This window comes from Sorex fumeus, unplaced genomic scaffold (genome assembly GCF_029834395.1).
Source record: "Sorex fumeus unplaced genomic scaffold, SorFum_2.1 ptg000265l, whole genome shotgun sequence".
NCBI lineage: Eukaryota > Metazoa > Chordata > Mammalia > Eulipotyphla > Soricidae > Sorex > Sorex fumeus.
In genome coordinates this window covers 28,502,315-28,530,288 of record NW_026606322.1, presented here as the reverse complement: position 1 = coordinate 28,530,288, position 27,974 = coordinate 28,502,315, and the positions used below count along the sequence as shown (strand labels likewise).

At 43.7% G+C, this 27,974-nt stretch overlaps 1 protein-coding gene across 7 annotated transcripts in view; it reads right to left on the bottom strand.

Annotated features, from left to right (window-relative positions):
• The window catches only part of SYNJ1 (synaptojanin 1), a 100,100-nt gene continuing 72,126 nt past the window's right edge, over positions 1-27,974 (bottom strand). For 2 of the 7 annotated variants that reach the window (XM_056109352.1, XM_056109354.1), the window contains 15 exons: positions 27,040-27,196; positions 25,815-25,932; positions 25,500-25,715; positions 21,200-21,278; positions 19,257-19,419; positions 16,606-16,815; positions 15,589-15,732; positions 15,030-15,068; positions 12,718-12,765; positions 11,488-11,526; positions 11,301-11,371; positions 9,103-9,205; positions 8,465-8,664; positions 5,461-5,484; positions 1-2,880 (listed from right to left, as the gene is read on the bottom strand). In XM_056109352.1, coding sequence (XP_055965327.1) covers positions 5,464-5,484; positions 8,465-8,664; positions 9,103-9,205; positions 11,301-11,371; positions 11,488-11,526; positions 12,718-12,765; positions 15,030-15,068; positions 15,589-15,732; positions 16,606-16,815; positions 19,257-19,419; positions 21,200-21,278; positions 25,500-25,715; positions 25,815-25,932; positions 27,040-27,196 — 1,608 coding nt within the window. In that variant the 3' untranslated portion in view covers positions 1-2,880; positions 5,461-5,463. The remainder of the gene's footprint in view (positions 2,881-5,460; positions 5,485-8,464; positions 8,665-9,102; positions 9,206-11,300; positions 11,372-11,487; positions 11,527-12,717; positions 12,766-15,029; positions 15,069-15,588; positions 15,733-16,605; positions 16,816-19,256; positions 19,420-21,199; positions 21,279-25,499; positions 25,716-25,814; positions 25,933-27,039; positions 27,197-27,974) is intronic. The other 5 variants (XM_056109357.1, XM_056109358.1, XM_056109353.1 and 2 more) reach the window with 4 other exon arrangements.

Here is a 27,974-nt window from a genome sequence, read left to right as displayed (position 1 = left end):
TATGGTAAAGACAGGTATATTTATTTCATGTGACGGCACATTTCACAGGATATGTATGTACAGAATGCTCAGATACCACTGACTTTCATACTGTATTTCTATAAAGGGTATAGTTATAAATAGTGGATGCCACATCAGCAATAAAATACTTACATATAAACAGAAATCTACTATAGAGAACAAGTAATTCACAAAGAGATTCTTAGTGTCTAATTCCTGCTCTGCTTTCAACAGAGCTGGTAGATACTTTAATACACAGAATAATGGCTAGTTATTGGCAGCAGACCTTCAACTCTCTTCATGGTGCCCTTGTAGCAACTTGCCACTTGTAATGTTCCTGAAAAAAGGCTGAGCTGCTATGTGATATGTATATCGTAGACAGTAGTTTATATTCAATGGGAAACACTGGTCACAGAACTTCAATCGGCACTGGTGATGTTTATATGGAATCGCTTGGCTAATGGAGAGCAAATACCATGTACACTAATCACATCGATGGTAAAGCCACGGGTTCAACAAGTTAGTTCACATTCCGAAGCACACTGCTTAATACTGTTGTTTAAGATATACTACCGCTGAAATGATTAGAACACCCCCCCACCCCCAAAAGCACAATATAAAACTCACAAGAGTGATTTCTAACAGCGAAATACGGGCTGTTAACAGAGAGGATTACTGCTCTAGAGAGTCATTTGATAACATTTGAGCATTTAGAAAAGTGCATTTTTCCTACTAGATTTGCTTCAGGTGCTAAGTGCAATGCAGTTTGCTGTGCTTTTACATTTCACACATTCCGAGCCATGAACTCTGTTTCCTGATCCTCTACCAGTGCATGTCTTGAAAGGTGAGTGCGGACAAAGGAACTCAGGTGGACAGAGACAATTCTTCAGAGAAAAGGAACGCTAAAGTAAGCCTCAGTGAGTGTAGATGCTCTGTACTGGGGACTGACAACAAAATAACTCCTGTTCAAGGAACTTTCTGGTTGGAATGGCCTAATGCTATCAAAATATGACATTCTGTATAAAGTGTAAGTACTTCATAAAATGAATAGAAGCAGGACCACGTGCATACTGGCAGTGCAGGAGACAAGATCAGAAAACTTAAAGCAGCATTGGAGATATATTCCATTGCCTGACAGGGAGAGGGAGCAGGGGGAGAGAGCCCAACACAAAACCCTGACAGCACTCGGTGTGACTGACGAGGTCCCAGAGTACAAGCAGCAAATATCCAAGTGCGGGATGAAATGGGCAACTGACAACTTCATGTTTGGAGAGATGAGTCTGTTCAGCTCTGGCTTTTTCACAGATCTCTGGGGAGTGGGGTCTCTTCTCCAGACCTAAGGCCACAGTGCTTTCTGGAAAGGACTAGAGTGTGCATCTCCACCTTCTCTAGAGGAAAGCACAGAGGCAGCATGGGAGTGGTAAGGGGTAGGGCAGCATCGTCTGAAGGCGGGGGTGGGGTGTGGAATGAGTGATGCTGGTTCTGCGGTGGGATTACTATAGTTTGGGAAGGACAATGAACACAGTGATTGAATACGTTTCCAGCCATCCTTTTGGCTCTGAAATATTGAACAGTGAACCATTAGAATTTTTAGGCAAGAATTTGGCCTGAGTTGTATTCTAACTTAGGAGTTCCCCCAATATGTGTCTCTGTGTGTGGGTCTGTGTGTTTATAGATACTTTTTATTTTTTAAAGCAATGCTTTTCAAAATTCTATTCAGTATAACTTAGATAGCTCTTTGGTAAATTATTATAAATACCAATTGTGAACAAATGCTGAGGGCTGGCAGGAATGACAGCTAGCTGGTTGGGCTTTTTTGAGATTTTCAGAAGACAGACAGGGGACTTCTGCATAATGACTATTTTCTAAAGTAGTTTTGAGCACTTTTTAGGGCTACTACTCTCACTTACTTATCCAAATAGAAACACACCAAAACTCCAGTTAATAATGAGAAGGATTTCTCCTTATTTCCAATATACACATATTCCAGCTCTGTACACATTCAATAGTGGTATCGTGAAGATATCAGTGCACTGAACGGCAACTTATTGCACATCATGAACAACTAATGCCCCACTTACAGCCCCGCCTGCCCCGCCTGCAGAACACTGCTCTCTACTGTGCAGCATCATCTTCCCGTTGAGAGAGGCTGGCGGGCTGGGCTGGGACCATCAGAAAGCCAGGGCCAGGGGGTATGGTCTTCCAGATGGAAAAAACCTTCATCCCCTTTCTCTCCCTCCAGTCAACACCAAAGGTCCATGCTGGAGCCCCAGGCTACCTGGGTTGAGCGCCCCGCAAATCTGGAGAAGGCAAATGGGTTTTGCCCTTCACACTAAAGTCCTCTTCATCCTCAAAGGTCACCCAGCCTTTGGGGTGGCTCGGCTTGACTGTCGACTGGCCTGGCGGCTTGAAACTGTCCTGAAAGCCATCGAGGGATGAAGCGGGACCAGAAGCCAGAGGCTTCAGAGGTGGGAAGGGCCTGGCAGCCATTCGCGGCTCTTTGGAGAACCAAGTGGCTGCCTCTGACTCTTGAAACTCAGCCCGAAAAGGGTTTCCGGGCGCCGCAGTCCTATCCACGAAGGGGTTAGTGCTGGACAAGCCGGCGGTGACCAGGTCTGGGGCGGCGCGCACACTATCCTGGGGCTGACTGCGGGCTGGAATGGGAAGCAGTGGAGGCATGCAACTTGCAGAACTCAAAGTGTTCATGTTACTTGGTGTCGCGGAGGGCAACTGAATCAGAGGCCAGGGGGATGGGCTGGGTGTTGTCGGAACAGAGAACTGAGTCTTGGAGACCGCAAGCAGGTTGAATGACAGGTCATCAAATGGGTCACTCTTGAACGGAGAGTCCAGTCTGACGGCGGCCACTCCGTTTGTCTTTACCTGGAACGCAAGAGAACACGGAGGCATCAGAAGGCTTGGCACACTTGCTTCGAGCACCCCTCAGCCTTCCTGTCTCAGTTACTCTTCATGTGGGATGAGGACGCAAATTAAATGATAATTAAATGAGAAGTAGCTGTTACTCTGCCATTGTCAGTAAGGGAAACGGACTCTATCTCCTTGTCTCAAAACTTCCTCCTAAACCAACCCTTTCTAAGGAAATACCTTAGAAAGTTTTTCTTTCAAATCAAATAGAGCTCTTTTCTTTCATGCAAGGTAAAACAGAGGCACATACAGAATTGGCTAGTGAGTTTGGTCATGCCCTGGAAGATACAACAGGAGCATGAACTTGGAGGCAGATGCAAGGACTGGGGAGACGGCTCAATGGGATGGAGCAATTAGCCGTCCATGTGCAGGCCTGAGTTTGACCCCCCAACACTCCATGGTCCCCTGAGTTCTGCTTGCGAGGCCCCTCCAAAATAAAACTTTTTAAAAAATCAAGCATCCCATTAAAAGAGAATTGCATATTCAGAGCTTATGCTGGATCTATATAGGTAACTTCCAACACCCATCTACGATGATGATGATGTGGTTCCTTTTGTGTTTTAACACATTTTTACTGAAGGTTAATGTGGCAATATTTAACTTTATTGAGGAATGAATTTAATTTTTCCAATATTCATAAGCTGAACATAATCAATTCTTGTCCTTGGGAAAAAAAGAATTTTCAAAATATTCTCTGCCTGTTAAAATCTAAGTTGTCTTTAGCAGACTTAAACCCTGTGAATACCTTGACTATGGTCCTTAACTGACCTTCCATGTAAGGAAGCCAAACAGTTAAAGTCAGAGTGGGCATGAAAAATCCTACTTTCGTTTTGGTGTTGGGATTTTAAAATCAAGATGAAGCAGCACCCAGGGAGGTGGAGAGTTTGTCCTCTGTGACAGAGTTGGGAGCAAGTGGTCTTCACGAGTGTCCAGGTAATTACCAGCTCACGAAGCTCACTAGTGGCTAGTGCATGAAGGCGGCAGAGGAGTGGGAGTGACAGGGGGAGGGCCAGGTGAGGTGGTTTTTCTTACAGGAAACAGAACTAAGATCCAGCCTTGATAAGCAAATGACCTCAGGCACTTCACCTTAATAAGACAATTTTTAAAAACCCTAAAGAACTGAATCTCACTTATGCCAAATTCAAATATAAGAAAAATCAGCTTTGGGGTGGGAAAGGGCAGGAGAGGGCAATTTATAGCTCACGATTTGAAAAGGTAAATGATGGAACAAAGTGAATTCAGACGTTGTTGAAGCAAAATAATGAAACTTTCCACAACTGGGGAAACCAGAGTGGTATGGTACAGAACAGAAATCTGGTGGTGCCTGAGAAGAGGGAAGGCCACTGAGGTGCAAAGCGTGATGGTGTGAATCAGTGTCTCCAACCACTGGAGCGTGGGGGCCACACCAGCCCGCAGGTGTAGAAAGGCCAAAGAAGACTGGCGTGAATTGTAAGGGAGTAACACACTCAGCTCCCTATCTGGTTCCACTGTCCTATGATGCATTTCATAACCCAACAAACAAATATATTTTTAGTCAAACCTATTATGACAACAAATTTTTACAAAATTCATTTAGGCATGTATGTTAATGAGTCAGTCTCTAAATTGTATTCTGTATATATCACAGGTAAGCAAACCTCTATGAAAATCGTTGAGACACATATTTATAATAGACATCATTAAATTATAATTAACTGTATTATCTACAGTCTCAGGAGAATTCGAGCATAAAAAATAGAAATATTAGGCTGGTACCTAATGCTCCCCTGGCAGCTATAAGTCCATAAATCAAAATACTATGCTTTGCATTGCTTAGAACAGTAGGCTCTTGCCAAATAAATTCTACATACTTAATTGTCTTTATTTTCATACTTTGTTTCTCAAAATACAATTTGCAAGAAAAGAATCATTTTGCCCAATCAGGTTTGAAATCATCTGAAAGCCACACCGCCAGTCATTGCATCAGAATTTATTTATAATCAAAACAGTATTTACAATCAGATTAAAAACTGGTGTTTTTATGAAACAGAGAAAGGTGTTGGAAGGACCTTTAAATAATCCTTTAGTTAATTTCACCCTTTTTAATCACCAATTATTCCTTGACAATAAGAATTCTGCTCCTGAAATTACTGGGATGAAGGGTAGGGAACCTCCCCAAAGAAATCCAATACAAAAAAAATATAATTTTTTATTTACATAACTATGCCATTGTTACAACCAAGAACCTATTTGATTTTGCCAGACTTTTACACAGCTAATGCTTACCTTCTTGATGTTATACTGTTAAGTTTTGTTAACTTTCATTAAAAAAAAAGCAAGAAATAGAAAAGCATTAGCTAGAACAACTACGATGGTTCCTAAAAACTCAAAATACTAAGGAAAAGAAAAGGCTTTATGGCATGAAATAGAATTATTAATGTGGACAGGTGGTTTTAATAATGGGTGAAACCTTAGATGTATGAAAGGCAAAAAATTTCATACATCTAATGTGCTCTGACAGATGGAAAGCACAAATAAGACTGAGAAATGATCCAATACCTGTTACCCTGACGGTTGCTCCTGCTTTGAGAAAAGGAACACAGATGTTAAAGGCAAGAGTTAGCAGACCCCCAGCAGCAACCCTACCCAACCAGTCTTCAGAGGACTCTGAACTCCAAGACATGTGGACAGTTCAGGGGTTGTAATTTTGGGGTTTGAGAGACCATTCCAATTTCTTTGTAACTGCAAATGGAAAGATGTCTCTCTGAATGAGGGCTCACACTTTGATTCTGCGTTAGGTGGATTACTAACCCATTTAAAGTCTTGTTATTCTCCAAAGGGTATGGGAGCTCTGAAAATATTTTCAGTGGTCTGTGGTGGGAAATGTTTGCTGCCCATCCCCCCACCCCAGCCCCTCAGTGGTATGGCAACTGGAGATGAGGTGTTTGGGAGAAAACTGGGGTTTGATGAGGTCACAAAGGAGGGGAACCCCAGCCAGGAAAAGAGCTCTCTCCAGAGTGAAGCCATCTCAGACCTGTGAGGCCTCCAGAGCTATGAGGAAACACATTCCTACTGCTCAAGGCACTCAGTGGATAGGGGTTTGTTGTGGCAGCCCACCGAGAGCAGAATACAGTTTATGATCCAAACTCCAGCGTTCTGAGGGAACTGCTCCCATTTTGGAATCCTTCATCACAGAAGTCTCCACACAAACAAGACACTCCCTCCCTGGCAAAGAAAAGTGTGTCTGTGCATAAGATATCCAGAGGAATTTGAGAGGGGGGAAAGTGAGTAAGGATATAAAGCATCTTTGGTCTTCCTGATGAGCCAGATGCAAATAGAGTAGAGAACATCATTAGGCCACAAGCAAAGTACATGCTCCGACCACCTGCCACCACGTCACTACTCCCAGCTCGCGGCAAAGCAGGACCCCACAGAGTGGGGAATATGCTGAAAGGAGTGTGGCCATCACTGCCGTGTTCATCCTAGGGAATGGTGCAGCTGTATGGGACTTTGTACTGGAAACTGCAGTCTGGCTGAGAACTTTGGTTTTTCTGCAGTTTTCCAGAGATTGGGATAGAAGTTCACTTTTACTATGGAAATGGATGCTCAGTTTGTCCTGAAACAGTAGTAAAAAAATTCTAAGATTTGTAGTAAGAAAGGTTTGGGAGTACTTTTCCCCTAAAGCTACATTTATAAAAGATATTCCACACAATGCAAGAAAAAGAGAAGACAATTCCTGGCTCACTACAAGTGGATGGGGAGAGAGAAAAGCAGGGGATATATTGTTTTGTTTTGGGGCCACACCCGGCTGTACTCAGGGCTTACTTCTGGCTCTGAGATCACGAATCACTCCTGGCAGGCTTGAGGGACAATACGGGATGCTGGAGATCAAATCTTGGTCAGTGACCTGCAAGGCAAGCGCCCTACCTACTGTACTATTCCTCGGCCCAAGCAATGTATATTTTTATTTTTAGAGGATTTACAAAATTGTCATCTATCCTTACCAGATTTAATTAAAAACAAAAAAATGCAGAATACCTTTTGGAATTAATCAGCTTTACAGAACATTTTCTTTTCAACTAAATGTCCTTTTTCATCTTGTACAGATGTGACCAATACTCTTAGGAGGGTTAATCACTCGCAATATCCATTTCTGCTCTGAGTTACATTTACTCTCATATCTGCTTTTCACCATGCAGAAGGATTAAGAAACTATTAACTTCTGTCCACCAGTTAAATATGGCCATCTATCTGTAAAAATAAATGTTACTTATTATTTACAAATATGCTTAGGAGACACTGCCGATATGTAGCATTTCAGTATCTTAGAGCTTGTCAAGGAATAAAGACTTTTCAAATTTGACACACCTCTTTGGCCTTCTTGATGGCAATTTCTGGTTATATTTTTAGACTAAAATAAAGTTAAGACTGCACTGCACTGCACTGTCCTCCCGTTGTTCATCGATTTGCTCGAGCGACACCAGTAATGTCTCACAACAAATTGTGAGACTTGTTACTGTTTTTGGCACATCAAATACGTCACAGGTAGCTTGCTAGGCTTTGCAGTGTGGGGGAGATACTCTTGTTAGCTTGCCGGGCTCTCCTAGAGGGGCGGAGGAATTGAACTAGACACTGAAAAAGCTATTTACTAAATATATATATTTTATTTTAGCTATTTTACCGAAATGTACAAAATAAAACTAAATGGATAGAACTGATCACACTGCCTCTCTCTCTCTCTCTGAAGGAAGTGAAAGAAAGTGAAAGCCACCCAAACAAATTTATTAGCTTGGCAGTGAACAATTAAAAAATTATCTACTGTTTATGCTTATTAAATATTTAAGGTAACTCACAAGGGCAGGAGCAATAGTATAGCAGATAAGGCACTTGCCTTACATGCAGTCAACATAGGTTCAATCCCGGGAACCCTCATATGGTTCCTTGAGCCCCACTAGGAATAATCCCTGAGTCAAAAGCCAGGAGTATGCCCTGAGCACTGCTGGGTGTGACCATAAACCAAACAAAACAAAGCAGAAACAAGGTAAATCACACACAAAAAAAACTCCAAGAAAATCAAAGACTGTGTTAAAATAAAACAGGAGAGAAGCCTCTGGAAATCCTCCACTCCGCCCCTCTGCCCCCCGCCCAGAACCCTAATGTTAGAGGCTGAAGGAGACAGTGTAGAGAACTTGCTTGGTATGCAGGCGCCTTGGTTTCGATTCCCAGCACTGCATGGAGCACCAAGTCAGAAAGAGCTCTGAGTACCAATCGATTTATCTCCACAACCAAAATATACTCCGAACCCAGGATCACTCTGACAATCTTGGACCCCTCCAGGAACCCATGTATATCCAAACATCCCAAACCCAAGCCCTGGGTTTATTTTCCTGACTAGTTAGCCAGATGTCAAATGGCACCTAGTTACTGAAGTCATGTCTCATTAAGATGCTATTGCCACCAACACAGGCAAACAGGAAACGGTGGGATGTTGGGGTCCTTCCTCCCAAGGCTCTCGGTTAATATGGCCATGTGCAGAGTCCTCACAACCCTACTGCATGCTTACCTGCGGCTGGGCCGGGGGCTCGGAAGGCAGGTTGTGCGAGGACCTGCTCCGCGGGGGTGGCTGAGGGGGCGTGTCGAGGTTCGGCTGTGCTGCTGCCGTGGGCACCAGGGGCTCCTGCATCTTCTGACCCGGTGGCGGGAGAGAAGGCTGCGCAGGAACGGCTGCCTGAGGCTTCAGTGGTTCAGGAAGGAAAGCTGAACCTAAAGAAAAGTCATTCTCCCTGGTTAGCTGCCTTCCAGAAACGTTTGCTTTGGCCTTCTCAAGCGAAACAATAGGAGAATCTAGGGTTTTGGTCTCTGCTCAACGTCCCCAACTCCCCAAAAAGAAGGAGCCTCATTTCTTGTGGCATAAAGAAGGATGGAGATTCCCTAGTTAGGAAGTTATGGAAGGTCAGCAGAAGAAAAGGAAAAGTTATGGAAAATACGGGCTGAGGAGGTGGCTTAGCAATGGAGCACTTGCGTCGTTATGTGTGAGGCCCTGGGTGTGAGCCCCAACACCACACAAGGGGGAGGCAATATACTAAACTGCTTTCCATGCAGGGGTCCCCCCCGCCCCTAATCCCTCAGCGAGCACTTCCTGATAACTTAAAGAACGGAAGGAAAGAAGAGAGCAAAATCAGGGCTTTTCCCAGTACCCACCTTTCGGTCCTTCTTTGCTTTGGCTTTCGGGGGCGAGTCGACCGGCAGATGCTCGAGCCTGGCTCTGGGGGGCGCTGATCACGCCAGCACGGGGTGGAATAGTCTAAGAATGGGAAGTGGAACCACAGAGACATTTATTTTCAACAGATAAGATCTTGTGGACATGTTACTATAACTTTTAATCACCTTTTTTTTGGGGGGGGGCAGGAAGATGGGGTGTCGTGAGTCACACCAGAGAGAAGGCAAGTGCCTTATCTGCTGTACTGTCTCTCTGGCCCCTATTATTTTTGATTCCCTATTTATAACCATGACATCTTAAGTTTAAAATCCTTCAGTTTTAGAGCCAGAGAAATGGTACTGTGGGTAAAGAAGAAGTTGCCTTGCATGCATCGAACCTAATTGGATTCTGGGCACACCACATGGTCCCCTGAGTGATCCCTGAGCTCAGAGCTGGGAGTTATCTCTGGGCATTGCCGGGGATGGCCCAATACCGTCCCCAACATGGGGGGAAAAAAAAAGAAAAAAATTAGAAAAGAAAAAACCTTCCATTTTACTTTGTTGTTATGGGGGTGCCGGGGATCTAACTCAGGCCTGGAACAGGTAAGGCATATGCTCTACCAACAAGTTCCATCCTCCACGGAGCCTGCTCTCCTCCAAATACCGCTCAGAGGTAGGGCTTACTTAACTCGTTTGCTTATCTATTCTTTGGTCTGGGTCACCGCTGTCAGTGCCAGTCTAATTCTTAGGGCTCGCTCTGGGCAGTAAAGCTAGGGAACAACCTCAGACAGCCCTTGCACAGAACACACTCTCCCTTGGAGCCATCTCTCCAGCCCCACAGTGGGTTTTCTTTTTTGTTTTTGGCCACACCCAGCGATGCTGGGGGCTAACTCCTGCCTCTGCACTCAAGGATCACTCCTGGCAGGGCTTGGGGACCATACGTGGGGGGGGGGGGGGTAGGGTGCAAGCCTGGGTCCACCATGTATTACCCTCTGGCCTCCCTGGAGTTATTTTAAATGTAGCTGAAAGATCCAGGCAGGGGTCAATCACAGTGCAAGCAGGCTGCAGCCTGGCTCTCCTCCCTGCTGTGCAGAGCTGGGGAAGGGCACAAACCCTACTCAGCCAGGAAGGCTCAGACTGGCCAAGCCAAATGCCTCAGAAAAACCACACTCCTTTTCCACACAAAAACACAATTCAGGTGAGTAATAAGCTAACTCAGTCGCACAAAGAGGCAGACTGGTGAAAAATACGTTTTTATTTCCATACACTTGCTGATGCTCTTAGCTCTAATGCTTACTTCCTTCTGGCAATCTCGCAAAATTCTGACTACCTTTTACTACGCCTCCCTGTGCAATTGATGGAAGCACCAGCAGGAAGTGGAACAGCCAATCTCCCATTTTCCGATCAAAGGAGAGTGGGTGGCAGATCTTAGCTCAGTGTGGAGTAGGTACTCTTGGCATTTTTATTCAGAGCGTCACATCAACTACAGAACAGGACCTTTAGATATTAAATGGTCAGATCCAACCAGAAACGAGTCATCTGTCCCCCACACACTAGGAGAGTTTCTTCTGAGAGATGAGGACCAGGCTCCAAGTTTCTCACCCTTCCCCCCGCTGGAGGACAGTAGCGGTTCTGTGTCCTCATGCCTCAGCCCAGGCTCACTGCTTTCCCATCCTGAACTTAGCTTCTCCGATTTCTCTTCAGAATTTTTTATACTCCAGAGTAAAACAAACAAAGAAAAATGGTGAGGGCGGTCAGGGATGGGTTTGAGCCATATCCAGTGGTGCTCAGGGCTTATTCCTGACTCTGTGCTCAAGAGTGACCCCTGGCCATGCTCAGGGGGAACCATATGTGGTGCCAGGGAGTGGAACCAGGTCTTGGCTGCCACTGTCACATGGAAGACAGGTGCCTCTCTGGGCCCCCCTCCTCCCAACCCCGGAGGAAAGAATGATTTAGGTAACAGAATAATCATAACCAGTTTCAGTTCTCAATTCAAGTGTTTCCCCTCTGAAATCTGATTTTTAAACTTTCTTCTTGCGGGATGACCATATTCTCACATAGTCTGTTGGACTCAGATGAAAGGACAGAAAGTTGCTCCGATACACCAGACTAACAGGAAGATGCTCGAAGTGGGCAAGACAGGCGAGTGGCAAATGGGGAGATCAGCCCTGGCCCTCTCTGTTCCCAGGGGTGCTGCCTACCGGTCTGGCCATAGTGTATCCAGCAGGTCCTGGGCCCGCAAGTCCTGCTTGAGGGGAAGGCTGACCGCGTCCTGGAATGAAAACCGCACAGTGTCATGAACGAGAAGAGAAATCATGTACTTATCTACACAAAGTGTCGGTTCCAGTGCAGTTTTAAGGGTAAGTAGCCAAATTCAAGTACTTTTACCTATATTATCTTTCCGTGTCACTCCGGGGCTTTTGGGAGCTTTGCAGCAGGAAGGAAAGAGAATGAGTCATAAATACACGAGAGCACAGTAACTGCAGTACATTATGGCTGCTCTGTTCCGTGAGCAGCAGAGACGGAGGCGTGGCCATGAGGAAGGGGACTGGAGATCCCTGAATGAGATTCTCCCCAGAACAGGGACATGGGAACTGGGGGGATGACAACCCTGATCCTGTCTGACCCCTGCAGGGTCCCTTCAAAGGTGCCTCTCGCCCAGCCCCCCTAGCCCCTGTGCTTATCCATGTGTGCAGGGCTGTGCTGTGGCTACCATTACGGACAGAGGACTCTTACAGGACACACCAAAACTGAAGGGTGAAGGCAGGAGACCGGCATCTTTGAGTATTAGATGCTTGCCTTATGGAACACTGCTCAATTGGGGTTTCAACTATTTAGAAAGGAGCTGGAGAGATGGTACAGGAGGTGGTAATACACTTGTCTTGCATGCAGTCACCCCTGGCCCAATCCCTTGGAACCACATATGATTCTCTGGGCACTGCTAGGGGTCACTCATGAGCACAGGGCCAGAAAAAGCTCCCAAGTACAGCTGGGTGGGATCCCAAAACAAAAACTAAACCCCAAACATTTAGAAAGGGAGCAGAAATAGAATCCCTTTCGGGGGCCAAGAGGAATTTGGCACTTAAGGGAAGCACCTCAGAATTCTCCTTTTGAAAGGAAATTTAAGTGTAATTGTTACCTGAGGTCCATCAATCCTTCAAAAACTCTAGTTTCAATGACTGGCCTCCAGTCCTAATAGCCTTTGGAGCAAATTTAGTTCAACATCATTATGTTGTACATGGCAACAATGCTGTTATCTGAAAGTTATATTTTTAGATTTGAAGAGGGTTCAGTGACAACATACTATCATTAATTTTTTAAAACTCCCAAATATTAGACTCATTTGGTCAAAAATTTTGAAGAATGAGTCTGGACAGTAATTTCACATCCAACGTATAAATGAAGTCTCTACAAAATGACATTAAGACCACAGGGAAACTAAACCAAGAGGTACTGTACACAACAAAGAACGAAAAGAGAAAGAATATGAGATTACAGAGTGAGTAGAAGGAGAGGGAAAGGACAGGCATGGTTGGACCACGGAGGGCTTAGAATGCCTTTCCACACATTGAGGAGAGCACAAGAGAGACCCATTTCCACGGTACACGTGCTGGTTACCTTCCATCTCTCGCCTAGCTACCCCAGGACTGGGAGGGGCTCCAACACCTTTTCAGAGAAAGAACAGAAGCTGTATATTGTTCAGAGCCCACAGCACAGAATGAAAGGCAGGCACACAAAACAAGTTCTGCATTAAACTTACTTTTGCAAAAAAAAGGTCCTCAAGTACTTAAAGGCCTTCAAATTATCAACACAAACCAAAGTGACTTTGGATGGAATGGTCTGAGATGGAGTCCCCCTTTCCACAAACAAGAGTAAAAAGCAGGGATGGGGGAGGGGCACTTTTCACATCTGAGATCACTACTAGCAGGAGGGAATTTTAGAACATGTTTAGTGAAAGCTTTTGTTTTTTTGTTATTCTCATTCCTTACACACAAATAAAAAACTCCAACAGACAGTCAAAAGGAAAATGATAGAGTTTCAATTTCCTTTCAAGTTTTTATGAGAAAAAAAAAACTTTCTATGAGGCTATATCGGTATCTGTGCAGGTAGTTTCTGATGCATTATTTAAAAAGAAACAAAAACAAACTCTAAATGCATCAAAATGACTTTCTTTCAGCTCACTGATTTAAAGGAGTTCTTGATAATATAATATGCTGCAAATGCTACTATAAAATAACTCTAAGAAGCAATTTCAAAAATTAAAATCAGATTTCAAAGTGAGCCACTGAGACGCTCACCTAACTGCTCACAAATTCATTGTAAGATCTATCTTCTACAGGTTGCTTCCCTAATACCAGGAGAAGGGACATAGAATTTATCATGGGAATAAACATAAAAACAGTTGTTTGAAAGGAGGAAGGAGAATGTTTTCTGGAGGTCAGTGAACCATTATCTAGTGGAATTCAGCAGGAGCTGAAATGCTGAGATCTGGGCCACCATGACTGGGTCAAGTCGAGTCTGTAACAACCACATGTAGATCAACTCAACCTGCAGTTACCCTGAATTGGCTGAAAATACTATTAAGCAGCAAGAGCAGAAACAGGCCAATTTCTTCAGATACAGTATGTCCCAACAATACTAAAACTGGACCTGCAAAAGCTCCTTGGTGGAACTGCAGTAATCTGCCACATTCTTTCTTAAGAATTCCATTATGGGACCAGAGCAATAGCACAGTGGTTCAAGTGCTGGCCTTGCATGCAGCTGACCAGGGTTCGAGCCCTAGCACCACATATGGTTCCCCAAGCCCTGCTGGGGTGATCCCTGAGCACAGAGCCAGGAGTCAGCCCCGAGCACAGCTGGATGTGCCCCATCGCCCCCCAAAATAATTACACTGAATTTGACCATTATACATTTGTTAAAGCTCCACAAGAGCTTGGTGGGAATTCTTTGTGTGAGCCAAATAAGCTGTACTTCAAACAAAAAGTGATCCATTTTTTTTAAGGATCTCTGTTGGAAAGAAGATACTCATTTTTATGTAAAAATGGAAGCATATAAGGGCTGGGGCTGAATCTCAATGGCAGAGCGCATGCCTTGCGGGTATGAGGTCCCAGGTTCCATACCTTCATACACATGCCCCCCATACAATAATATCATGAGTTTTAGGTCATGTTAAGCTAAAGCCATGCAAAATGAAAGCAACATTTTAGACAATTACTGTAACTTTAAATTACACTCCTAAGAAATGTTGCTAGTCCACAAGCTATTGGAAAAGGAACATACTAGAGCTCTAATACAAGCTAATGCAATCAAATGTTTGAGAAAAGTTCTATATTCACTGTACCTAAATCACTTAAAATCAGTAGATTTTAGTAATTAACTTCTAATACCAAATTGCCCATATTTGCTAAGTAAAGTAATAGGTGCCAGGATGATGGCTCAATGTCTAGCATATGCTTCGCAGGTGGGGCCGTGGGTTCAATCTCTGGCACTGCAAAGTCTGCAAAATACTACTGGGAGTGATTCCCAAACATTGCACCAGTAGTAGTTCCAAACCAAAGGTATGGCCCCAAAAAGTAACAGTGGAAAAAAAAAGGAATAAATAGGAAAAGGGGGGGAGGGGAGGAAAAGAAAAAGGAAAAAAAGGGGGGTAAGTAATCAGGTCTTGAGAAATCATCAATATCTACTCGAGAAATGGAGGTCTTGTTTGTTCTAGTCACAAATAAAACTTAAGTTCTAATGTTTTACTTGCCTAGGAATATATTACAAGTCGGGGCTATTATTAACTTTGAGTATAAATGCCATTTGTTTTGATGTTGATCAAACACACCTAAAATGTCTTTCAGTTACTGGGCTCAAACTTTCAGTTACGGGGCTCAAACTCCAAAACAGTCAACCAAGATCCACAATTGACAACAAAGAGAAACGGTTACCTCCAAATTCTTTTCTAGCAGGTGCAGGACTCCTAGCCCCTGAGTGTTCATAAGGAAATGTGCGGCAGAAAGGAGATGACAACAGACAAGAGTGGAAATGTCAACGATTGCATTGCACTCATGATGGCAATATGCACTTGGTACAATAAAAAAAGATTACTTAAAGAAAACCCTTCTAATAATTAACACCACTATACTTGTTTAAAATGGTCTCATTTAAACAAATATATATAACTCAATATAATTATCCATTTTTTTGTTCTAATTATACATTACAGAAATTAGAACAATGACATCAAACTAGCAAACCCAAACAAACACAATTTTCATGCTTTTAAGATGGTAGCAAGGAAAACAGGTTACAGAAATCTAGTTAGGACATATTCATTTCACCCATTCTGTTCTGCCTTCCGACGTTCTTTAGAGAACGGCTGAGGAAGTAGCCACAGAGAGGGGAGATCGGTTAAATCTAGAAGCTGCAATCTGAACCCATGTGGGACTGTTTTCCAGAGTGTGGAGGATCTTGTGGAAATGGACACAGAAAGGGGCCGTTACTTACCTGAAGGCGGAGGTGGTCTCTGCGGGGGAGCAGGCCGGGCTGGAGGAGCAACTGGGCGGGGAGGAGGGGGACGCTTGGGCTCCAGGACCTGGGGAGTGTCCTTCTGCTGGAGCTGAGTTCCTGGCACACTGTCAACAGGTGAACCTGGAAGCAGCAGAGTCAGTGAGAAGAGCTGATTCCGGCACATGAGGGTACAAAGGTCTAGCACTGCCTAGAGAGTGAGGCACTCTCTCCCTGTGTTCAATTTCTAAGCTTGCGCTCGGGGCTACTGACATGTGCATCTATGATGAACACATGAGCAAATGTACCGTTAAATTACCCCTGGGTACGTGGGAAGCAGCAGGCAGTAAGTTCTGGGCTTGCCTTGGTCCCAGATTTACCAAGCGGTCCTATTGAGATGGTACCAAGCATTCTACCAGTGTAATCAGTTGTGTTGTGCCAGCAGAGAAATGAGACAGCAAAGGAGTTTCTCTAATTAATGCAGTCAGTCCCCGGAGGGAGAACAGTAGAGATTGCTGAGATAGAAGGTATTTTCTAGATATTTTCTGAAGATACTGGTTAGTAGAGGACAATGATTTAATGATTCCGCAGTCAACAATTTTCAGAGAAAAATCTTTCAACTGTGGGGGGAAATGATGACACATTTTAACCCCCAAATTTGCTCTGTTGCTTTTTCCCTTCTTACCCACTGTAATGTAAATAATGTGCAGATAGGTGGTTAAGGCCAGACAGGTATGGGTTCTTCCAATCATAACAGAGAATCATCCATTTTAAGACAAGAGCCAATTGACCCCAGGCAGGAAGGATAAACACTTTTCCTCTGTGAGGATGAATTTCCTTACCATTTAGGGCTTAACCATCTATAAACTTCCCTTTTAGTAGACACAGACAAAAAGCACACTTTCACATAGGTCACAAGATCTCAACAAAATGGGTCTCCAAAGGCATGAGATCTGACTACTGAAAAGCAAACACAGGAGCCAGAGGAAGTGAAACAACTTTGAATGAGCTACACACTCTGTGAAGACGGGTGCCCGGAAGTTCTTGCTGGTGCTCGACTAGGTCTTGCAGGAAAGGACGGTACAGGGCCCTCGGCTATTGTGGGGGACTGGCAGGGGCTGGTCCGGGGTGAAGAGCCTGGAGAAGTGCCAAGGCCAGAGCTGGAGGAGGGCTGGAGATGCTGAGGAAGAATTTCCTCCACTTCGGCACTATAGTCATCGACATCACCTACAAAAACAAGGTTATCAAAGACATCACCATTTGAACTCTCAGAGTTTCCTTTAGCCCAGCAAGGCTGACGGGGAAAATAAACCACATGAACATGTGAACACTACAATATCACAAATAGGCACCAATGAAGCAAGCATATAAAAGCGTTTGTATATGTAAAACTAGAATTAGTGCCAACACACTTATAAAAACTCTTATTAATGGATTCACCTCAGAGCAAGAGGCCTACTATGATAAATACTTGGAGCTGTATTGATTTAATAATGGCTTTCAAAAGCCCACCGAGCAGCTCCATCCAACCCTCCCCTGCCCTCAGCTCAGTGCATCTGTCATACCCTCTCACCCACCCGAAGATACACTATCTCCCCTTTAATTCAACCCTGGCCCCCCAAGGTCACCTGATCTACTCTAATCTCAGCCTGAGAGAGTGAGATCCTGGTAAACTCATTCCAATCTTCCTCTGCTGAACAAAAAGGCCTATTTCCTCTGAAGCCTTGTTATCAAGAACTGAGGTAACACCTCCTTACTCCATCCCCTCACACTTGAACCCATTCCCTCATTCCTATAGGACACGATGTTAAGTGAGGGGACACCCAAGTCCATAGGTGTTAAGGCTGTGGTATGGGTGGGACAGTGCCTTGCTTTTTTCATTACTGACCTCAAATCTCTCATTCTCTTCACCCTCAGAACTGCACTCCTGAAAAGATGAACGCAGACTCCTCCCTGATATGCCTGTGCCCATCAGGCTCGCCCTTTTTGTCCTCCATTACTCTTTCTTCCTGCATCTGGATCTAGGCCCTGGGTCCGTCAACTCTCAGCCCAACTAGACTAGGCGTCCCTGGATCTAACTTGGGGACCTATAGCTCTCACCGGGGCCGTTCCCCTCTGGCACTGTTCTTCCATCTCTGTCATCTCTGAACAGTGGCACTAGGGAGGCCGCGGTGAGGGCCAGATGAAGCCAGTGTTCAGTGATGACTGCGGTCACATGGGTGAGCTTGTGGTCTTGTCTCATCAGAGTCTAGGGAGGCCTGGGTGCTGCTCTCCCTTACCCCTTTCTACCTCATCTACCTCAACCTTCCTCAACTCTTCAGACCTTAACCCACTCCTGCAGATAACCTTTTTTTTTTTTTTTGACAAGGTGGGGGTACTGGACCACACCTGGCTATGCTAGGGCTAACTCCTGGCTCTGTGTCAAGAGTCACCCCTGGTGATGCTTGGGGGACCCTAAGTGGTGCTGGGGATCAAACCTGTGTTGGCCACTTGTAAGGCAAGCACCCTGCAAGTTGTACTGTCTCTTGGGCCCTTAACTCTTAAACTTCACAGAAGAAAAGAGAAATCTTAAGACTGGAAGAATTTGCAAGTAAGCTGGAGGCCAATCCCTGCGCGCGCGCGCGCACACACACACACACACACACACACACACACACACACACACACAAAGCACCTGGGGATGATCAAATGGGGCCTGCACTTTCTCAGTGACTGCTCTAGCATCCATCAGGTCCTGCCTTTCCCCAATGTTTCTAGGCCTTTCTGTTACTATCAAGCCTGCTCGAGCCTGTCTCATTTCATAACCACACTCCCTGCAAGCCCCGTCTTCTGGGACCACTGTCCTCTTCTCCCCCTCTTCTTGACTCTTTAAAGAGCTGTCTGTGCACGAGCTTTCCACATGTGCACCATCCGCCTTTTTCTCACCACAGAAATGCCTCTGGGGTCCCCACCAGCCTCCTTTCCTGACTCTAGAACACAAGGGACATGTTGTGACCCTCAAGACTTCCCGTTGCTTACAACACACTACTGATGTGTCACTTCTCCTGGTTTTTAAGCTGGTTGAGTCCCTAGGCTCTTCGATATTTCTGTAATATTTCCTTCTCTTTAGATAACTTGTCTAAATTACTTTTTGGGGGAGGGAGAGGTAACCCCAGCAGTGCTCAGAAGTCAAGACTGGTGGTGCTGGGCGTCCACATATGATGTCAAGGATAAACCGGGGCCAGCAGCATGCAAGGCAGGCCCCTTATGCCCTGTACGGTCTCTCTGGCCCTCCAATTCTGAATTTGATGTGGTGACATTTTTTCGGATGGGCTGTTTCAAATGCAAGTGTTCCTAACCACTTTGAGGATTATTTTCCCCAATTACTTTGAAAGAGCCACTCTTTTGTAGGAACTATCTTGAATTCTACTTTTTTGCCTTCAATACCATGAATGCAAATCACCAAAAAACCTATTTGTGCTCACCCCTTTCCAGGATCTAAAGTAACACTGGTAAAGATTCAACCTGCAAATGGCAGGATGGCAAATGCCTTTAAGTCTTGGGATGAGCATATTCAGCAAAACAATCTCATTCCTAATCTTCTCCTAACTGCTGTGTGAGCACAAAGAAGCAGGGGGCCTAAGACTTCACCAGAAGGAGCAGAAGGTGAAGGTATTCAACAGACACACCTTCCATATCGAAATCAGCTGTAAGCTCCGCATCTTCACCGAGCAGGGTAGAACTGGTAGACGATGGCAATGGAACGCTGATTTTCTCTAAACTCATTTCTTCTTCCAAATTTCTAATCCAGTCTGGACTTTTCAAAGTAATGGTTATCGTTCGACCCAATAACTAGTTGAGAAGGAAGACACAAGATAAGAGTTCATGGGCATGAAAACTGACCATTAGAATAAAGCGAATGGCTTGAGTTAGGTTGTGTTGTATATTGGGGTTCGGGGTAATGAAACCTAACTGAATTTGACCTCCCTCCTTCACTCCCAAGAGCCTATGTGCAAAATCTAGTCTTCTTTCCTAGGTGCATCTAGAAGCAGGTTCCCTTTGCAGCAGCCAGCATCTCAGTCTGGATAGATGTAGATTTTTGCTGCATAATTTTTATACTTCTTTTGACTTGGAGTCATATATTAGATAACAATCTTCAACAATAATATTCTTACATTCTTATAACTCTGGGCAAGGGATAGAGCGCCACTGCAGAGTGCATGCTTCACATGAATGAGGCCCTACACACGAGACACACACGCACACATCCCCAGACACACCCCAGTAGAAGAAAAATACTTTTCCTTCGGGCTTCACTGATTGGCATAATAGTCTGGAGAGTTGCTATACTGTGAAAACAGCTTCAACACTCCAAATATCTGAAGAATGAGTATCCTAAGATTTTAGGACTAGTTTAAATCTTTAATAAAAATGAACTTTTACTACATAGGTAAGTCAAAATATCTCTTCCAAAGGCCCAGGGGAGAGTCGGAATTCTTTAGAAAGGGCTGGAATTCAATCCCTGGCACTGGATGGTCCCCTGAGCACCACTGAGCATAACCCATGAATACCGACCAGCAAAAGTGCCAAAGTATTGCTGAATGTGGGCCCCAAAACAAAAAGAAATTAAAATTTTAACAAATTATCAGGGCTGAAGTGATAGTACAGAGGGTAGGATCCTTCTTTGCCTTGCATGCTCCTGACCAGGATTCGATCCCCAACACCCCATATGGTCCCACAAGCACTGCCAGAAGTGATCCCTGAATACAGAGCCAAGAGTCGAACTGAGCAATGTGCGGTGTGGCCCAGAAATTAAAACAAATAAATAAATTATCCCTCCCAGGTTTGATTCCCAGTATCCCATATGGTCCCCTGAGCACCGCCAGGAGTAATTCCTGAGTGCATGAGCCAGGAGTAGCTCCTGTGCATTGCCAGGTGACCACCCCCCAAAAAAAAATCCCAAATAAAATATTGTATGCTTTTTATGATAAAATAATAAAAATCAAATTATGTAGTGTGAGAAGTAGGAGGAGGAAAGTAGTGTAGGGGTAAAGAACTTGTCTTGCGCATAGCTCTCCTGGTTCAATTCCTGGCACTGTGTACTCCCTCCCCAAAGCACCACCAGGGGCCACACAAAGCCAGGAAGAGGTCCTAAGCATCTCTGGGTATGGCCCGAATCAACCTTCTTCCCTCACAAAATTAGGTGGCACACATGTTTTTTTCCTCAGTCTGTATCAGTGGTTAATATTTTTAGGATATAAATATTTTAGGGTATAAAATAATCCTAAACAAATCAGAAAACTGATCTAATTATTAAAGTAAATCATAAAGCCTTTTATTTTAGGGTTTGTTTTCTGAGGGGGGGGTCACGCCTGGTGAATTCAGGGGTTAATCTTGGCTCTGTACTCAGAAATTACTCCTGGGGGTGCTCAGGGGACCACATGGATATCGGGGATTGCGCCCTGGTCAGCCATGTGCAAGGCAAATACCTTGTCCACTGTACTTTATCTCAAGCCCCTCATAAGGCCTTTTATTTTCCTGAACTGGAAATACATTTCTATAGCATTTCTAAATGTCTATAAAAAATAAACCCAGTTTTAGAAAAGCTTACAATGAAAGACTGTCTCCTTACCTGTGTTCCATTTAGGCTGAGAACACTCAAGGCAGAGCTTCCCTCCAAAAATGTAACCCACATTTTATTTTCTACAAACCTTCGAGAAAAAAGAGAAAACAAAACAATAAAAATATAGAATTAATACCTACCCCCTAACTAGACAATGACTAAGCCAATATCTACTGATTAACGAGGGCTGGAAATCCTGAGAGGAAAGCAGTGTGGGGCAGTGACCTGTAGAGGGCATCCTCTCCCCCCAGGAATTCAGATTCAAATTTCTTTCCGATTCAATTGTGGACCCCTCCAATAATGATGCCTGCTAACCCTGTCTGTCGCTTCAGTGACAAGGAAGGAAAGAGCCAGTGGTTAAGTGGGTTGTTCAAAGTGACCCTACAGGCGTCATTTTCACTATCTGAATAACCACTAAAAGGAAATTTCCATTGACCCAAAAAGTAGACAGGACTTGTAAATGTGCATGTATGTACATGGACACACAAGCATACACATCTTACGTATATACATGCACACAAACATGCAAATTCACAACACATGCATGTATGTGTGAGTCCAAAGTGCCCTTAGGTTATGTCCTTTGGGCCCTTTACTCACTGATGCCCATCCACTCTCTAAGGACTTTAATGGTCTTTGCTCTGATTCTAAATGTGTAATTCTGAAGTAATAAATAAAACTCCAAAGTAGGTTATGCCATTTGGTTCCTTACTCATTGATGCCCATCCACTCTTTTAGGAATTTACTGGTCTTTAGCTATGACTCTAAATTTGTAATTTTGAAGCAATCAACTCCCCAAGAGGAAAAAACAAAAGAAAAATTAAAACAAGTACCAAAGCTTATGGTCACTGATATATAAGTAATTACCAAGAGTATCTTGCCCTCACAGCAAAGGTTGGCAAGCTACCCATGATGTATTCGATATGTCAAACACAGTAACAACAAGTCTCACAATGAAGATGTTACTGGGCTTGCTCAAGCAAATCGATGAACAACAGGAGGACAGTGCTACAGTGCTACAGTACTACCTTACCACGCAAAAAAGAATAAAAAGAAACAATAATGTTATTAGTGTTATTTACAGAAACAATCGGATGTTTTGAACTATTCCCAACTATTCCAAAATTCAAGTTTGGAAATCCTTGCAGATATCTTCAGAGTGAGAGAGAAGAATATGTACACCTAAGTACACATAGACACATTCAGCCTAGGATTCAGAAGTACGGTTTAGGAATATGGCAAAGAAAAGCTGAAGACCAAAGTATGTACAAGGACTTTATTTTAGTTCAATTAAAGGTTCTAGAACAATTCTAGGGCCATTCAAACATGACCAAGAAAAGAAAATCTTGGTGTTATTTTGGTCAGGTCACTTATCCTGTAGGTCAGACTGCAGGATACTATCATCTGCAAGACAAAGGGGGGCCTCCTTACATAACACTACAAGGGCACCTTTTTCAAATTCTTGGTGATGGGTGAAGACTCTCCCTCCTCCAAAAGCTGAATCACTGCATGAAGGCTGACTGATGCAGTTCCAGTGTTCAGGCAGCTTTCTTTGTCAAGAGTGCCAATCTAGGGGCTGGAGCGATAGGATAGCAGATACGGCGTCTGCCTTGTACATGGCAGACCTGGGTTCAATTCCCAGCATCCCATATGGTACCCCAAGCACTGCAAGGAGTAATTCCTGAGTGCATGAGCCAGGAGTAAACCCTTAACACCACCAGGTGTGAAACCCCCCGCCCCCCCAACCCCTAAAAAAAAAAGCAAAAAAAGAGAAGAGTGCCAATATATCTGTGGTCCTCTGCAGGGATTGTCACTTGATCCTGGCCTTAATTAGCAATGTGTCCCTTGCACGTTTTCAATGTGAATAAGAGATTCTAACAGCCCTGGCCATTCTTTTAAAGCTGTATTTCACTAGAGTAAATGCTTCTAAATTCTACCCCTCTCCTAATTATTAGGTAACTTTTACATCTAACTTTGTCCCATCTATATCTCCAAGATACTTCTACTAACAGGATTCACACTATTAATAGTGTTTATAGGTTTTAGTCACTTTTTTGTTTGTTTTTGGGCCACACACAGAGATGCTCAGGAGTTATTCCTGGCACTGCAATACTCCTGGCAATACACAGTGGAACATACGGGATGCAAGGCAAGCACCCTATCACTGTAATATCGTTTGGGTCCACAGTTTAAGTCACTCTTAATGGCTCTTATTCTAGACCAAGGACCATATAAGGTTTTGCCTTAACAATCACAGTGGTTCTCTTCTTATGTTCATTGTGTGTCTTCCATTTGATTTAATTTTCTCTCCTAACTGACCGTGTGAATATGTGCCTCACGGAATATTTCAGGCATGGTTTTGAAATGTTAGGGATGCCTCCTTTTACTACCACCAGGACTTTTCCTAATGATAGTAAGAACTTTGCAGGCAGCGTTCCCTACCAAGTTCTTTCCAGACTGAGTTATGGAGCTACACATGTCTTTTGATCTTGATATACACAGAGCACTATTTTACAGCGACATATAAGGACACTTCTCTGTGACTTTGCTGCCCTTTCACATGCCTCCAAGATGCTTGCTCTAGTGGTTTGGCATTTCTGTGCTTGGCAAAACTGACTCATCTGTAAGCTTGGAGATCTCATTATGTACTTCTTAGAACCTTATGTTCTTTGTTATATTTTACAGCGCTGGGAAAGATCTTTATGAAAAGGCTGAGCGAGGCCTAAATACAATTTCCCTCTTTGTTCACGTCTTCTCAGAGAGACACTCGTTTTTGTGGCCATGCCTCTCACTCTGGAACCCATCAACTTCATTGTGTAGATTAGTGTGTCCAATACACACACACGCTGCTCTTCCCAACAAGATAGGGATCAAAGCTTCAATGTCTCTTCTGTTACTCTTCAACAAGAGTAGATATTTGTCCACTAAGTATGTATAAAATGTACTGATATAACAGCACAGAACAGAATTTAATAGTACCTCGTCTCTGTGAAATTCAAATAGACACATGTCAATGTCTGTAACTACTACGTTTTTTTTTTTTTTTTTTTTTTGCTTTTTGGGTCACACCCAGCGATGCACAGGGGTTACTCCTGGCTTTGCACTCCTGGCGGTGCTCAGGGGACCATATGGGATGCTGGGAATCGAACCTGGGTCAGCTGCGTGCAAGGCAAATGCCCTACCCACTGTGCTATCTCTCCAGCCCCAACTACTGTGCTTTTTAAACACGCAAAGAGGCATCTGGGTAAAACAGCAACGAAAACCAAGACTCAGGGAACCACATGGGGTGCTAGAGACTGAATCTGGATCAGCTGTGCACACAGCAAGCATCCTAACTTGAGATATTATCTTTCCAGTCCCCCCAATTAAACATCCTTAAAGTTACTTACAACATCAACTTTCTTGAATCGATGGGAGTAGAATCATCCTAGTTTACTATCTTCCCTTAAAATAATGAAATAGGGGCCAAAGGGGGAGTACAGGAGTTAAGGTGCTTGCCTTGCATGCCACTGACCCAAGTTTGATCCCTGGCACTACAGAATCTTCCTGAGCATCACCAGGGGTCATTCCTGAGTCCCTGAGCACTACTGAATGTGGTCCAAAAACCAAAAATAAAGTAAGTTAAAAACAGTGATCACTGGGGTTGGAGTGACAGTACAGCGGATCAGGTGTTTGCTTAGCAGATGGCCAACCAGGACCTGAATCCCTGGCACTAGCACCCCATAAGGTCCCTCGAACCCTACCAGGAGTGATCCCTGAGCGTAGAGCCAGGAGGAAGCCCTGAGAAGTGCCAGATGTGGCCTCTCCCCAAAGAAAAGCGGTAACACCTTTATGTTGATTTAGTGTTTTGCTATAAATCATACTACAGAGGAATCCTGAGGTGCCACATCTGAATATGTGAATATTTTATCATCAGTGGATCTTGTAAAATTTGACTGCCTGACTAATTTATTATACTTCCTAAGTAGAAAAGGCACTCTCCAAACCTATGAGTTCTTTTCAATATTTTTATCATATGATTTTTTTTTTTTTTTGGTAATGTTGGTGAGGCTAGCTGCTTGTCCACACCAGGTGGTACTCAGAGCTTACTCCTGGCTCTGTGCTCAGGAATCACTCCTGGAGGCCATTGGGACTGTATATGGTACCAGGATTCAAACCAGGCTCCAATACTATCCCTTTAGCTTATCTTATTATAGTTTGGAACTACAAATATTCCTATCCTAATCAAGGACTAACTGTGGAATTTCTAATACATGACATATTAGTTAGAATTATCAACTGCTTTTGGACAACAGATGTTTTTACTCACCTTATGAGTATGACTTCGCCATAGTTTGTAAACTGCTGCAGAAGCTCATCAATCAAAGCATCATCAAAAAAGTTATTTTCTGGGGAGGAACTTTTGATTGAGACCAATACGGTCCCGTCAGGTGGCCCCTGCATGGCAATGACCTCCTTATAAATGTTCTGCCTCTCTTCTGCTTCAACTTCAAAGATATCGATATCGATCAGGGCAATGACGGGCCTGCAGGCAGAGAGGAAGACAGCCTGTGAGGGGGGTCCAAGGAAGGGCGCGCCTGCAACCATTATCGAGCACGATGAACAACACGGGGGTTGTTCGGACCTGTGGTCTGAAGTCTTCAGCTCTGCGCGTCCATAGTGCAGAAGCGTGCCAGGAGTCCACGTGTAGAGGATTTTGCTTCCATCCTGAAAGCTTGCATTGAGAAGGTCTAAGTCTTCAGCTGCATGAGAATAAAACACAAAAGGAGCTGGCTGATATCACAGGGCAAGGGCCAAAATGATCCAGCTCAGTAACTGCAGCTGTCGAAACACTTAAGAAGTAAGAATTACAGACTCCTTTAAGCTCTCTGCTATTGTTTTGTGGGTTTTTTTGCAGGGGTAATTTTACCATTTGATATTTGGTAAAATTTAAGATGAAGCTCCACCTCTAAAATGACTTCAGACCTTGACCAAAATGTTTTGAAAAACAATGTAATATAGAACTCATATGGTGCCAGAGATACGAAGTAGGATCGTGGACAAAGTGTCTTTCCTTCTATACTGTATCTCCAGCTCCCCCAGTACCATTTAAAACAATAAAAGAAAGGTAAAAAACATTTTTGCTCAAGTTTAAAACCTTAATAGGGGGGCTGGAAAGATAGTATGGAAAGAAAGTACGACGCTTACCTTGCACGCGACTGACCTAGGATTCCTAGCATCCCATATGGTCCCCTGAGCACTGCCAGGAGTGATCCCTGAGCAAAGAGCTAGAAGAAACCCATCTCCAGGTATGGCCCCAAAACAAAAAAAAAAATACAAAATAAAGAAACCTTAATAGGAGTTCTAATTTCAATTGACAACCTCATAACCATATTTCCATACTTCTCCTCTTTGACAAGTCACTGAATGAAAATAGATGAAAAATTAAAATTATAAGCAGGTTTGAGAATATTTTTCAAAATCTAGTTTATATTTAAATTGTTTTTATTTATTTTAGATAAACTGTGAAAAGTTGAGCAAAGTAGCCCTCTTCTTAGCTATCAGTACCATTCCCTTCTGCCTCAAAGTCTTTGCCTGGGCTCATTGAGAGGAGCAAATCCAAGGTTAGAGAGAAAATACAACAGGTAAGGAGCTTGCCTTGTATGCAACTGACTTGGATCAATCCCCAGCATCCCATATGGTTTCCTGAACTTGCCAAGAGTGAGCCCTCAACACAAAGCCAGGAATAAGCCCTGAGCTCCACAAGGTGTGGCCCAATAAACAAAAACAAAACAAAGAAGAAGAAGAAAAAGAAGAAGAAGAAGAAGAAGAAGAAGAAGAAGAAGAAAGGAACAAGTGCATTCCCCAACCTGATCTATCAAAAGGCCATTTCCTCCTCCTCCAGAGGACACGGTCCGTCCAGGCAGGGGTGCGGCACTTCTCACTGGTGTCATAGTCATCCGAAAATAAATCATATTTGTATGTTGGAGCAAAGGTTACTTTTCCCTCCAAGAATCCTCTAAAAATCTAAAACAAACACACGAAAGTAAGTTATTCAAAATGCAAGAGATTTTCTAAGATCAGAAGGTAGTCACTCCTTTAAGGCCTACTATGAACTGGAAACACAGGAAACCGTGCATCTGATAACATTATTAAATGAATGAAACAAAGCCATGAAAAATAACCTAAGGCATGGTATTTTTGCATTCCATCTGTTTGATCTTCAATTAAACAAAGTACACCAACATGAAGAAGGAATTTCTACCAGACTTTTGAGTTATTTAAGACATTTAGTATTGAATAGAATTCTGGAGATCATCCAGCCTTGTGTCTTAACTCAAATGAAGGATGAGGCCAAAGTGGTGCCCAAAGCATTAGAACTGATATCTATGTGAGCCAGTGAGGTACTACAGCAGGGAAGGCACTGGCCTTGCCAGGTTTGATTCCTGGCACCACATATGGTCCCCCAACCTCACCAGGAGTGAGCACAGAGCAGAAGTGAACCTGAGCACTTCCCAGTGTGACCCGAAACAAGTGAGCCTGAGCACTGCCCAGTGTGACCTGAAACAAACGAACAAACAAACAAGAACAAAAAAATTAAGTCTAGTGATCATGAAGGCACATTACCAAAAGGTCTCACTTTGAAAAACTCTTTTTATACTAAATCTTCCAAAATATTGTCATTAAGTTTTATTTTGTTTTTTTTCTACGCCTGGCCATGCTTGGGCCCATGTTATAAGTTTTAAGAAATAAGTTTCAAAAGGCAGATGAAAGAAAAACTTTTTTTGTTGTTGTTTTTTGGTCT